We start from the raw sequence: 14,099 nt of genomic DNA, 5'->3' as shown, positions 1-14,099 counted from the left end.
AATCCAGTGATCAACAGCATGAACATCGATCTGCGTATTAGGGATACGATGACATGTGTCAACCGAGTCAGCGAGCCTGACCACCCGATCCCGTTAGTCGCCTGTTATGACAAGCATTGGTTACTGAAGATCAAATCTTACCCGGATCTTCACGGGTTCATTATGTACAGACCGCCTTCATATTCATGAATGTGTCATGAACATGAACATGAACATGAACATGAACAACATCAAATGCTACCCTGTGTTATAACTGTACGGGATGGGTAAACTGACAAACAAAAGAAAGTATACACCTGCAATTTTGATTTAATCCAAACATTCCAAAGCGTTATATGAAGCTTACTAACCGGAAAACTGCCAAAACACTGGAAAAGTAAGGTCCAAAACACAAGCATAAGAAATTAATCTCCATCAAATAACAATTTACTGGCAGTATAAAAATCGAAGATTAAGAATATCGTTACCCAGATGATTGTCGACATTTCGTTACTCGATGTGACAGGGCTCTGTAGGCTTATAATTGCAGTCAAAATCTGTAATTACAGTTGCATGCAGCAGAGCTTGGTGGTCGTGTGGTAAATGGACACGCTCGTCATGCCAAAGATACGGTTTCGATTACCCATATGGATATAATGTATAAGATGGATCCCCGCCTCAATAATGTTGGAATAATGCTGAAAACGGCGTTAAACCATTTTCACTCAATACACTGTCAGATTTCCTGTTAATGCCTTGTTTGTGTATTTGCTTCGTGTTCAGTAACGCACAGTCTGCAATGTTCAAGTTACATGACGACGACCTGTAAATAATTGAGTCTGGATCAGATAACGGATCAGTGATTGTAATACTAAGAGTGTGAGTGAGTTTTACGCTGCTTTTAGCAATATTACAGCAATATCACGGCGGGGACACCAGAAATGAGCTTGACATGATGTACTCATGTGGGGAATCGAACCTTGGTCTTCGGCGTGACGACCGAACGCTTTAACCACTAGGCTACCCCACCGCCCCCTCATCTGAGACTTAAAATGCTGTTCAAAGCCAAGACATTTACTCACACGTATGGGCGGCGGGGTAGCCTAGCCTACTCCAATTCCGGGGTTCGATCTTCACATGGTTACAATAAGAGAAGATCATACCTTGTCTTCACTGCAGTGATGTTGTTGGAATATTACTAAAAGCATTGTAGGACCCGTGAAGATCCGGGTTAGAATTGGTCTTCGGCAGCCCATGCTTGTAAGAGGCGACAAACGGATCGGGTGGTTAGGTTCGTTGAGTTGGTTGACACATGTCATCATATCCCAATTGCGTAGATCGATGCTCATGCTGTTGATCATTGGATTGTCTGGTCCCGCCATATAGTTTGAATATTGCTTAGTGCAGCGTAAATCTAAACTCACTCACTCACTCACTCACTCATTGTCACCCTTACGATCAACATTGGAATAAAATGGTTTTGTGTTGACATAGAATTTACCTGGTATCTGTCGTGAATGCACCTTGTGTTTACCTTGTGTTTACCAGAGATTGTGGCAAAGGTTAAAGTTGGCACTGACGAATCTGGCATCTACTTCCGTCCTAACCTGGCCCGCATTACATGGGACAGTTACGTCATCGACGTCATCAAAGACTGCTGGGACGAGGATCCGGAACAGCGACCCGACTTTAAGACGGTCAGGAAGATGCTCCGACCTATGCAGAAAGGGATGTGAGTTATTTATGTGTTTGCTGTGCAGCACTTATCAGTATACCGGCTGTGTTACGGGGCCTGTCCAAGCCTAAACTTGACAATCCAGTGACTGACATCAAGAGCAACAATCTACGCCGTCAATGTACGCTTCCAAAGCGACCGATCCGTGTTGTCGGCTCTTACGACATGTATAGGTTGGTGACGACATGATTGAACCCGGAATCCGCTCGAAGGTCTTGTATTTAGCAGACCAAAGGAAATGCTACCTCTGCTACTATCGGTGTATGTGGTCGCTCGTCCGAGTCGATTCCCGCTGTGGGTCGAGTGTGTGAGGCCCATTTGTGTAACCCCCTTCGTGATACTTTGGAATACTGCTAAAAGCGGTAGTAGACCCAACTGTGATACTTCCTAACCTATCACTCTCACATTGAATATTGTGCAATTGGATTCTTGTATTTCACAATTTGTTAAATTAACTGTTTCAATATATGCAGTTCTTTCAGTCTCAGTGGAAGGAGTTTCCTCCCTTTGTTGTTCAGGAATCGCGCCCTAATTGTGACCCGTATTTTGTCAGCACCATATCAGTGCTCTGTGGTTTTATTCAAATTGTAAACAGTCTGGGTCACAATGGGGGATCTTCACATTTAGCGGAATACGTGTAGGATAAAGCACGACTCCGAGGTTATGGTTGGGAAAGTAAGACCTGAGACCGGAGGGTGGGGAGAAGTAAGACCGGGAGCGCGTAGCGCTCGTGGTCTTACTTCTCTTCACCCGATGGTCGAGGGCTTACTTTCCCAACCATAACCGAGGAGGAGTGCTTTATTATACATATAAACCGTCAATGATGGATAATTAGATGATCATGTAATGAAGCTACATAACAGTAGCTGATGCGCTAGTAAGATCAATTTAATGACAGTAGACCTAACTATAAATAGATAATTCAACCCAAGCTTCTTTGTCGGCCCGGTGGCCGTGAGGTTGGGCGTCCGTTTAAGAACCTGATAGAAGCTGTTCCAATCATGCTAGGTAAACCATTTGCACATTAAAGTTGATCATTTACGATATATTTCAATTGATTTCAAACACTGACATATCATCTGAATTTGAATGATGATGTTAATTTAGAGTTAGGAAAAAGTAAAACCTGGGAAGAGGTCTTACTTGCAAAAAGTAAAACCTGGGAGCAAACAAAAACCTCAAATGCGGTTATTCCGGGAAAAGAAGCCATGTCAAATATACAGTGAGAAGCACCCTTCAGGTTTACAAAAGTCATGTTTGTCAGGGCGGAGTTTAACTAAACGTATTATTACGTTTTGAAACAGGAAGTCCAACATCTTCGACAACATGATGATCATCATGGAGAGGTACGCCAATAATCTGGAAGCAGTAGTCGCGGAGAGGACGGTGGAGTTGGCGGAGGAGAAGAAGAAGACGGATCTGTTGCTGTACAGGATGTTGCCGAAGTGAGTTAGGGGATCGTGGATTCTGGGGATTAGTGTTGGGAATTGGTTAAAATCTCATAATTGATGATTGGCTTATTACAACCGATCAATCATCGAAAAAAATTGGTTAGCGTCATTAATGAAATTTGTTAATGCACATAAAAATAAGGAATAAACATGTAGTTCTTTTGGGTGTTTTTGGCAAAATTTCACATCTTTAAAGGATGACTAGTATGTCAGGAACATAAATATCTTGGAGTCCTTAAGATAAATTCAATCATGACATGAAACGAGCTTGTAGTGCTTATGAAATGTAACAGACAAAACCAACCTTGTGAAAAATATTGTTTATGAAAACAAGTGTTCCAGAATTGTTTGTGTTCGAGTATGAGAAAACATGATCGATTGCTTGGTCGTTTAGTCACTGCGACCAATCTTCGATTATTTCAATTAATCGGATCACCACTACTGGGGATGAATATATTTGGCGGTTTAGGGACCTGTCATTTTCGATTTTGGCCGTGATGCGCTGCGTTGATGATTATGCTGGTTTGGGACGGGTAACAGTTAGGGATGCTTTGGGTGGGGACGGTTAGGGTTCGGGTGGTAAGGGGCAACGTTGGTTGAGAGGATGAGCGGACAGGGCTCGCTGTGTCGCTCGACTTTGTTGGTTGTATGGCGATTGATGAAGGTTTGGGGGTAACCTGCTGGTTACCGATTGGGCTGGTGATAACGGTTTGGGTGCGTGGGATTCGTGTAATTAGGGAAAGGATGTTTGAGGGATGACACGACCTGTCTTGCTTTGTTGGAAACCGTTAGTGTGCGCGGATTTGTGGGAAGGGTTTGAGAGGATGAGGATAGTAGAGATGGGAACATGTGGGCGAGCTGAGTGTAGTGTCACACGGGATGGGTGAGGCGAGAACGATCGGAGGTTCTGGCCGGGTTATGTTATTGGTAAAGAACTCACTCACTCACTCACTTAAATCCCACTTTCTCTCTAACTCACTCACTCACCCGCTCAACCACATACACACCTACAACCACCCACTCACTCACTTAAATCCCACTTTCTCTCTAACTCACTCACTCACCCGCTCAACCACATACACAACTTCAACCACCCACCCTCTCACTCATCCACTCACTCACTCACACGCTCACTCACCCACTCACTCACCCACTCACTCTCTCCAATGATATACCCCTCCAGGAGTGTAGCTGCCCAACTGGTCCGCGGACAACCTGTCATACCTGAGGCCTTCGACCTCGTCACCATCTACTTCAGCGACATCTGCGGCTTCACAGCGTTGTCGGCTGAGAGCACACCTTTACAGGTAAGTGTTGAGTCTATTTAATCTCTCAGTCGCTATTTCATATTTGTCCAAAACGGGCGCATTCAAAACCTCACCCTCGTTTTTTGTAGGAATATAGAAATCATCTTTTTACCGTTATAATAAAACCAACGCGATTTTACGATTATACTACTTTACATATCATTTAATCATCCGTTTTTATAGCTTTTACAATATTACAAATCATTTCTTATATCCTACCGTTAATAAAACCTTTATAAAAAGGAAATGTTGAAGCTGATGAAACTGAACGTTGTCGTCAATCATCATTTAAGGCTCACAGCTTGCTCAAAAATGTCAATACGACTTATACTCCTAAAAACTTTATATTCTATATTTCAAATGGCAAACACGTTTCGTCGTACAGCAATGATGATTGAGGGGACGTTTACATCCACGCTCTTATAATGCTGCTGAAATAATCATCGATTTCTGAAAATACCATATTCTTTGGAAAGGAAGTTTATGGATACAATTATGCACTATATCCAATGCGAAATGGGAATTTGATTTTTTTTAAATTGTACAACGTTGCAATTTCTGAGGTCTGCTTGACAATCTTGTAGCTGTGTCAGTCTGACCTCGTTCATTCCTTTGTGCAGCATCCTACAAAAACTGACCACGGAGATATGTTTTCAATCCCTTCAGTTTTTATTAATTTCTACGTGAAATCCATTACGCGTATAATTGAAAATTAAAATAAAATTATATCGCCTTTAAGCCGTTTCATATGAGGATTCGAACGTCATTGCAAATCTAGATCTTGGTTTCTAGATCACATTTGCGATTTGTTGTTTATTCAATTGCATATATTCGTTGTTATAACAGCAAGTATGCGTGTGGCATGCAATTTATGCGTGAATGACCAGTCGAAGAAATTACATTATGATCTCACATACACCACTTAAAAACTGAACGACCATCCGATTCTTTAATATTCCTGGCTACTGTAAATCTGTTTTAGCAAGTGAGTGAGTGAGTTTTGTTTTACGCCGCTTTTAGCAATATTCCAGCAATATCACGGCAGGGGACACCAGAAATGGCTTTCACATTGTACCCATGTGGGGAATCGAATACGGGTCTTCGGCGTGACGAGCGAACGCCTTAACCACTAGGCTACCCCACGGCCCCTTGTTGTAGCAAGACGTACATAATACTAACAGTCATGGTGCTAATTCATCTCTTTATGGGCCCATGGCCCATTTCTGCATGATGGTTGGTCTGTTGTTTAACGCCGGACTCAGAAATATTCCAGCTATATGGCGGCGGTCTGTAAATAATCGAGTCTGGACCAGACAATTCAGTGATCAACAGCATGAGCATCGATCTACGCAATTGGGATACGATGACATGTGTCAACCAAGTCGGCGAGCCTGACCACCCGATCCCGTTAGTCGCGTCTTACGACAAGCATTGGTTGCATAGGACCAATTCTTACCCGAATCTTCAAAGTATTTCTGCATTTACCCTTATATCAAATCTCTACATGCACCTATATAAAATATCTCTACTGCACTTTATATGAAATACCATAAAATACCACCGACTATCGCGTTACTTGGTAATAATAGATAGTGTCATTGTGAGTCATCGTTCCCTACTGGCAAGGGTTGATGCTCATGCTGTCAGTCACTTGTTGCCATACAGCTGGAAAATTGCTTACTGGGTAGTAAACAGCAAGTAACGCCGTGTTTAATCCTATTTAATCCTGTTGTGTGTTTGTGTCAGGTGGTCGACCTCCTGAACGACCTGTATACGTTGTTCGACTCCATCATCAAACACTACGACGTGTACAAGGTGGAGACTATCGGAGACGCCTACATGGTGGTCAGTGGACTGCCCAACAGGAACGGGGACAACCACGCAGGAGAGATCGCCTCTATGTCCCTCCATTTGCTGACCGCAATCAAACAGTTCAAGATGAGGCACAAACCGGATCATATTCTCAAACTCAGGATAGGACTTCACAGTGGTAAGTCGTTTTCACAGTTCTCACACACTGGACTTCACAGTGGTAAGTCGTTTTCACAGTTCTCACACATTGGCCTTTACAGTGGTACGTCGTTTCCACAGTTCTCAGACACTGACTTTACAGTGGTACGTCGTTTTCACAGTTCTCACACATGGGCCTTTACAGTGGTGCGTCGTTTTCACAGTTCTCACACACTGGCCTTTACAGTGGTACGTCGTTTTCACAGTTGTCACACACTGGCCTTTACAGCGGTACGTAGTTTTCACAGTTCTCACACACTGGTTATTACGGTAATACGTCGTTTTCACATTTCTCACACGCTGGCCTTTACAGCGGTACGTAGTTTTCACAGTTCTCACACACTGGTTATTACGGTAATACGTCGTTTTCACAGTTCTCACACATTGGCCTTTACAGTGGTACGTCGTTTTCATAGTTCTCACACAGTTGCAGGGGCCGTCCTATATTACAATAGATGAAGTTTATTTGTCTCACACAGTCCTCACACAGTCACACGTGTCTTCATAATTGTACGTCACTCTCACAGTTCCCATACAGTTCTCGCACAGTTACATGGGCCTTCATAGATGTTCAGTTGATGCACATTTGCCTTACCTCTCACAGTTAGAAGGGCTTTCGTGGTAGTACGTCGATCTCACATTTATCGTAGTTAGCATGCTGTTTTCGTACTCTTTCATAGCAATTCTCATACAACTCTCACAGTTCTCAACAGTTTTCACCCAAATTCACTTGTCAATCATCTCCTCACTCTCTCTCGCTTTCTCGCGCCCTCATATAATTACATAGACCTCCCCAGGAGTTGCTGGTTATATATCGTTCAGCATCTACATCTGATAGCTGAAAGATGGTTATGCCTTAATGTCGGGAATGTATGTCAGAGATTCTCCCAAACGCCAAACAAACTCACGAAGAAACCTTGATCAATTCCCCAAAACCTCGTGTGACTCTTTCTGTCTACCTATCCCAAAACACACATACAAACACTTCCCCTCCTCCGATACTACACGGAGCGGTGGGGTAGCCTAGTGGTTAAAGCGTCCGCTCGTCACGCTGAAGGCCCGGGTTCAATTCCCCACATGGGTACAATGTGTGAAGCCCATTCTGGTGTCCCCAGCCGTGATATTGCTGGAATATTGCTAAAAGCGGCGTAAAACCATACTCACTCCAGTACTACACCATCAATGATCCGGCCCACTGCTTGTCTCACCCACACCAGATCTGTCTGTGGCACCTTCACCACCATCTCCCCTACCCTCCTCCTTCAATCATTCACCTCCGGAATCGCATGTGACCTCTGGGTATGACGAAGTGTTGCTTGTTCGAAGACCCGGGATACCCCCGTTCTCTTCCTGTATCTCTACCCCCTGCCCCTCCCTCCCTCCTTCCTCACTTACCCACTACTTGTCTCACCCCCAGGTCCATGTGTCGCCGGTGTCGTGGGGCTGACCATGCCGAGGTACTGCCTGTTTGGAGACACGGTCAACACGTCGTCCAGGATGGAATCTAACGGTGAAGGTGAGCCTTATCTTATCATCTCTGCCAATGTCACCATGCCTTTCCTTCTGACATACACGCATAAATATCAACTGTTTTAAACATACCACCACGAGCCAAGTTCCTCATAATAAACTACATCAGTAGCAGTTGATTATATACGTGAACTTACTTAGCATAATACCCACCTGCCTACATACAGATGGTGCGCGCTTTTATGACATGAGTCATGCTGTTGCTTAATTGGAAAACAGAGATGTTTCCATACATTTAAAGAACCTGGAAAGGGCAACCATAGAAGGTGGTGATCGCAGCTTGACTGGCCTGTCTCACAGTCCCTGAACCATATTATTTTCCCTTCCGCCCAGCCCTATCTGTAACGCAAATGTACATAGTGAAGCAAGTCCAGATTTTTAACAGGTTCTCAATCTCCAATTTCGGTTGGGTTTCTTTTCATTATAAAAAGAGTTAATTGTTTCTATCAAAACAGAGCACATTGACTTGCGAAATAAGAGAGTGAATGAGGATAGTTTTACGCCTCCAGTACCAACATTCGTGCAGAGGGACACAAGAATTGGACTTCACACATTTCTGGGTGTTTTTTCGTTTTAAATAAATTAAGCGACAAACCCCTTTCCATGATCGAAAAACATATTTGTATAGTTCGATTTCTACCTTACTATTAAATAGTGACTATGATACCATGTGTTTTCGAGAAAGAGGGTCCTGTGCAATGTTGGTAGCGGGAACAAACACGTGGAAAGGCATGACAATCGTTCAATGGAACAAACATGTTGCATGCAAAAACAGAGACATTGCATTGGACAGACATTCCATGACGTGATAAGGAATTATAGGGAGTGAGTGAGTGAGCTATTACACCGCTTTGAACAGAATTTCACATTGTGTCAGCACAACGCGAACACTAGACGTTTAACAGTCACGAGTATCTTAATCTGAGAATCATCATCATCATCATTATCATTGTCGTCGTCATCATCACCACCAAATCACCACTTTATCCATCATTATTGTACATTAAGTCTTTATCCATCATTATTGTACCTGCAGTCTCTACATAACTGGATTGTGCTGTCTGCGACGGAAAATAACATTCTCTCACTCATTTAATTACACATACCCACTCACATGCTGCTCTCTGTCTCAGCCCTGAAGGTCCACGTGAGTCCAACTACCCGGGGGATATTGCAGAAGCTAGGCGGTTACTACTTGGAGGAACGGGGGCTTATCGCCATGAAGGTACCGTATTCCTGGGACATTTGATAAACACCAAGCTAAACAGAGGTTGGATGAGTTGTTTTCGAGCCGTAAATGTCATATATCAAATTATGCACGTTTTTTAATGAATTTACTTTTGGTTGTTTAATGTACACCATTGAACGTACAAAAATAGCTTAACGATGTTATTCATGTATATGTCTTGTGATACAATATTTACTTTGGAAACTATCTGTGAAGGAAAGTCGATTTCAGGGCAACCATAGGTTCAAACTAAATCAAATATCAAATATTTAATTACAAAGTACATGTACCATAGGTTTTTATCACCATTCTACCATGATGATATTCTTTTAACATTAGTATGTGTTATGAATATAGATTTCAGCATGTTAGGTAAGCTGTTTAAACAAAGTACTTAAGTGCAGTGCAGCAGCGTAAGACCAATCCATCGGATAATATTCTGTCATCAAATGGATGCAATTCGAACGGGTTATCGACAGGTAGTGTTTCAAACATCGATATGTGGGCTATCGGTAGGTCACATGTTCACGTGCAAGTCCTTTTGTGAAAAGCTTGTTACTGTTAAGGTATCTAACTGACCTAGATGCCTGATATGAATGTTTTTGAAACAATTAAAACAAGCATTCTTCAGTGTCTTGGTAAAACGCGTGTAACAATATTTGTCCTGAAGTACACCATACTTTACATGTCAACATGACATAATAAATTCTATAATATGAGGTGTCCCCATTATCCGGGTTCTGTTTACAGGGTAAAGGCGAGATGAGAACATACTGGCTGCACGGCGAAGACAAGAAGGTTCGGGAAAAGCGAACCCGGAATTCGGATGACAGTGGTGTTCACCTAGATGCCCCGGACACCTCCGACAGCCAGACCACCCCTCAGCCAGCCGAGAGCATTGCTGCTTTCAATACCAAGTCCTTCAACCCCTGTCTCAGACCGTCTCTCATATTCGAGAAGAAGAAACCCCAGTTCCCAACCCCTACCAACCTCCCAGGACAGGTGGACGGAGGGATGAGAAGCGAGCCTTCAGCGAAAGCCGAGGCGACCACTTCCGGTCGCAATCACCTCATAACTGTCTCAGAATATGATCCATATTTCGACCAAGCGGAAATCAAACCTGTTAACAAGCTTCTACCAATTTTGAGGACGAACGGTTCTAATTCCTCGAAAGAGTCTGGTAGTCTCAAAGCAAATGGTTCCAATAATTCCAGGGTTTCGTACCTCCTGAAAACAAACGGTTCCTCCCATTCGTCACGTGGTTCTTCGTCAGCGGACATCGGGAGCTCAGACCGGAAATGCACCGCAGTCCCCCTGGTTCAGATCGACATGGGAAGGTTTAAAGAGGAGGAGTCCTTGGATTCAAGCACGAATGGGGACACAAACTCCTCCGGGTCAAGGCAGCCGAACACGGTCAAATTTTCAGATGACGCAATTCTTTGATAAAATTCTATTTTAATGTTTGGTTATTTTTAAATCATGCGTGCAGGACTTTGTTGGCAGAGGTTGAGGCTGCTACGACAAAGAACTTAAACTTGATTCTATGTTCAACACATTCTTGGATTTTGTCTGTGGTTGTCTGCACGTTGAATGACAACATAACGTCACAGAAGACTTTCATGGATGTACAGTAGATGAATTCGATGCTTTCTATTTGTATTGGGGCCACAGTATGACTTGAACTGATGACCTGAGATTACACTGTGCCTGTCAGGCTTAGAAACTGACGTTAACTCCTCAACAAAAACACGAGGTCATACTGGAACTTCACGGATGTACGGAGGTTATACTGTATTTGTCTCAGATGAAATGAGGTCTTACTGTTTGTGTCACGGATGAACTGAGCTCGGCCTGAACTTGTCACGAATGAAATAGAACGCTTGCACTTGTCATGGATACAATGAGGACATACGGCATTTGTGAGCAGTGAACTGTGCTCATACTGTGTCTGTCACGGCTGAACAGTAATCATGCTTTATTAGTCACGGATGAACTAAAGTCGTACTGCATTTATCACGGATGAACTGAGCTCGTCCCGCATTTGTCACGGATTAAATATAATCTTACTGCATTTGTCACGGATACTCTGTGGGCATACTGCGTCTGTCACGGATGAAGTAAAGTCGTACTGCGGTTGTCACGGATTACATATAATCTTACTGCATTTGTCACGGATACTCTGTGGGCATACTGCGTCTGTCCCGGATGAAGTAAAGTCGTACTGCGGTTGTCACGGATTAACTGAGGTCATAATGCATTTGTCACCGATGAACTAAGTTCACACTGTGTTTGTCAAGAACGAACAGATATTATAAAATATTTAATATTACGGAAGGTCTGAGATTATAGTGTATTTGTCAGAAATACGCTGTTTGTGCAATGGATTAATGTTGGCCCCACTGCGTGACAGCAGTACTACTGTATGACCGCGGACAACCAATGCTTACGTTTTCTGTGTGTCAAACACCTGGTGTCACAACTGATTTTCAGCGGCCCAGTCATACAATTTTCACCGCTACTTTGTCGTTCACGTGGAATCTGTTACGGCGGGTAATAGATACAGTTATGGGTATGTTGAAGTTACATATCAACATATATCACGAAGTTACTCTGCAAATTACGGTTTGGGTAACATTGTAATGTATCTGTAAATATATATTATGTGTTTGCAATGTATTTTTGCGGATAAATTGAGATACAGATATGTTGCGGATAAGCAAAATAAGCCTGTCGAACAAACTGAGTTAACGATGGGATTGTTACGGATAAACAGTTGTGAAGTTACGTTGTCATTGTTCTCGTGGATCAGTGAGTGAGTGTTGTTTTACGCCGCCTTAAACAATATCCCAGCAATTTCAGGGCACCTCCTTCACACATCTGGGGAATCGAACCGGGTTTATCCGATTGGCCACTCCTATCGCCCCTTTAACATGGATCAATTGAGATAACGTTGCATAACGTCTGTTACGTTTGTACGGCTAATGCGTTATATGTTACGGGAGTTACGGTTACACTGAAGTGTCCTTGCTGACGTCACATATATATATCACGACTAATAAATCAGAAATAAGTGGCCATTGATGTCAGATGAATTTTGTTATCATCTTATATCATAAGTTACGATCCATGCCATGCCGTGTAATACCATACCGACCCGTGAAGATCCGGGTTAGAATTGGCCTTCAGTTACCCATGCTTGTCGTAAGAGGCGACTAAAGGGATCGGGTGCTCAGGCCTGGTTGACCCAAATCATTGTATCCCAGTTGCGTAGATCGATGCTCATGCTGTTGATCACTGGATTATCTGGTCCAGACTCGATTATTTACAGACCGCCGCCATATAGCTGGAATATTGCTTAGTGCGGCGTTAAACAAGCCAACCAACCATACCATATTAATACCAATGTCATTGCCATACCATACCATACCATACCATACCATACCATACCATACCATACCATACCATACCAAACCATACCAAACCATACCATACCAAACCAAACCATACCATACCATACCATACCATACCATACCATACCAATACCATACCAATACCATACCATACCATACCATACCAAACCATACCATACCATACCATACCCTAAACCATACCACCATACCATACCATACCATACCAAACCATACCATACCATACCATACCATACCATACCATACCAAACCATACCATACCATACCATACCATACCATACCATACCATACCATACCAAACCAAACCAAACCATACCAAACCATACCATACCATACCATACCATAAACCAAACCATACCATAAATACCATACTATACATACAAACCATACCATACTAAACCATACCATACCATACCATATACCATACCAATACCAACCATACCAAACCATGCCATACCAAACTATACCATACCATACCATAGCCAAACCATACCATACCATATACAATACCAAACCATAATACCAAACCAATACCAAACCATGCTAAAACCATGCCATACCATACCATACCATACCATACCATACCATATACCAAACCATACCCATAAATACCAATACCAATACCATACCAAGCCATACCATACTATACTACCATATACCAAACCATACCATATACCATATACCAAACCATACCATACCAAACCAACCATACCAAACTATACCAACCATACCATACCATACCATAACCATACCAAACCATACCATACACCATACCATACCATACCATACCAAACCATATACCATACCAAACCATACCATACCATACCATACCAAACCAAAAAACCATACCATACCATACCATAAACCATACCATACCATACCATACCATACCATACCATACCATACCATATACCAAACCATACCATACCATACCATACCATACCATACCAAACCATACCAAACCATACCATACCAAACCAAACCAAACCATACCAAACCATACCATACCATACCATACCATACCATACCATACCAAACTATACCATACCATACCAAGCCATACCAAACCAAAACCATACCACGCAATGCCATACCATACCATACCATACCACACCAAACCATATTAATACCATACCATACCAAACCATACTAATACCATACCAAACCATATTAATATCATACCAAACCATACCATACCATACCATACCACGCAATGCCATGCCATACTGACCCATACCATTCATACAAATCATACCATACTCAACCATACCTTACCATACCATGCTACAAAACGATAACATAAATGTCTCTTCGGCCGATCTCTTACACTGCTTCAATAAATCAGAGAAATGAGGCAGATTACCACTAATGATGCTGACGGCGACCACGGAATGGAAGGTTCCTGGCAAACGTACAATAGGTTCAAAGACC

At 42.7% G+C, this 14,099-nt stretch overlaps 1 protein-coding gene across 1 annotated transcript in view; it reads left to right on the top strand.

Annotated features, from left to right (window-relative positions):
• Nucleotides 1-11,691, top strand: part of LOC124261468 (guanylate cyclase 32E-like) — a 33,741-nt gene extending 22,050 nt beyond the window's left edge. The window contains 7 exon segments of the mRNA XM_046695785.1: nucleotides 1,528-1,711; nucleotides 3,019-3,159; nucleotides 4,349-4,472; nucleotides 6,219-6,462; nucleotides 7,900-7,998; nucleotides 9,146-9,237; nucleotides 9,991-11,691. Of these exon segments, the coding sequence (XP_046551741.1) occupies nucleotides 1,528-1,711; nucleotides 3,019-3,159; nucleotides 4,349-4,472; nucleotides 6,219-6,462; nucleotides 7,900-7,998; nucleotides 9,146-9,237; nucleotides 9,991-10,683 (1,577 nt within the window). The 3' untranslated portion in view covers nucleotides 10,684-11,691.
• The last annotated feature ends 2,408 nt before the right edge of the window (nucleotides 11,692-14,099 follow it).

Source organism: Haliotis rubra, unplaced genomic scaffold (assembly GCF_003918875.1).
Source record: "Haliotis rubra isolate DU_JTF1 unplaced genomic scaffold, ASM391887v1 Scf8, whole genome shotgun sequence".
In the NCBI taxonomy this organism is placed as follows: Eukaryota; Metazoa; Mollusca; class Gastropoda; order Lepetellida; family Haliotidae; genus Haliotis; species Haliotis rubra.
The sequence above is the reverse complement of the archived record's forward strand: the minus strand, read 5'-3'. Positions and strand labels throughout refer to the sequence as shown.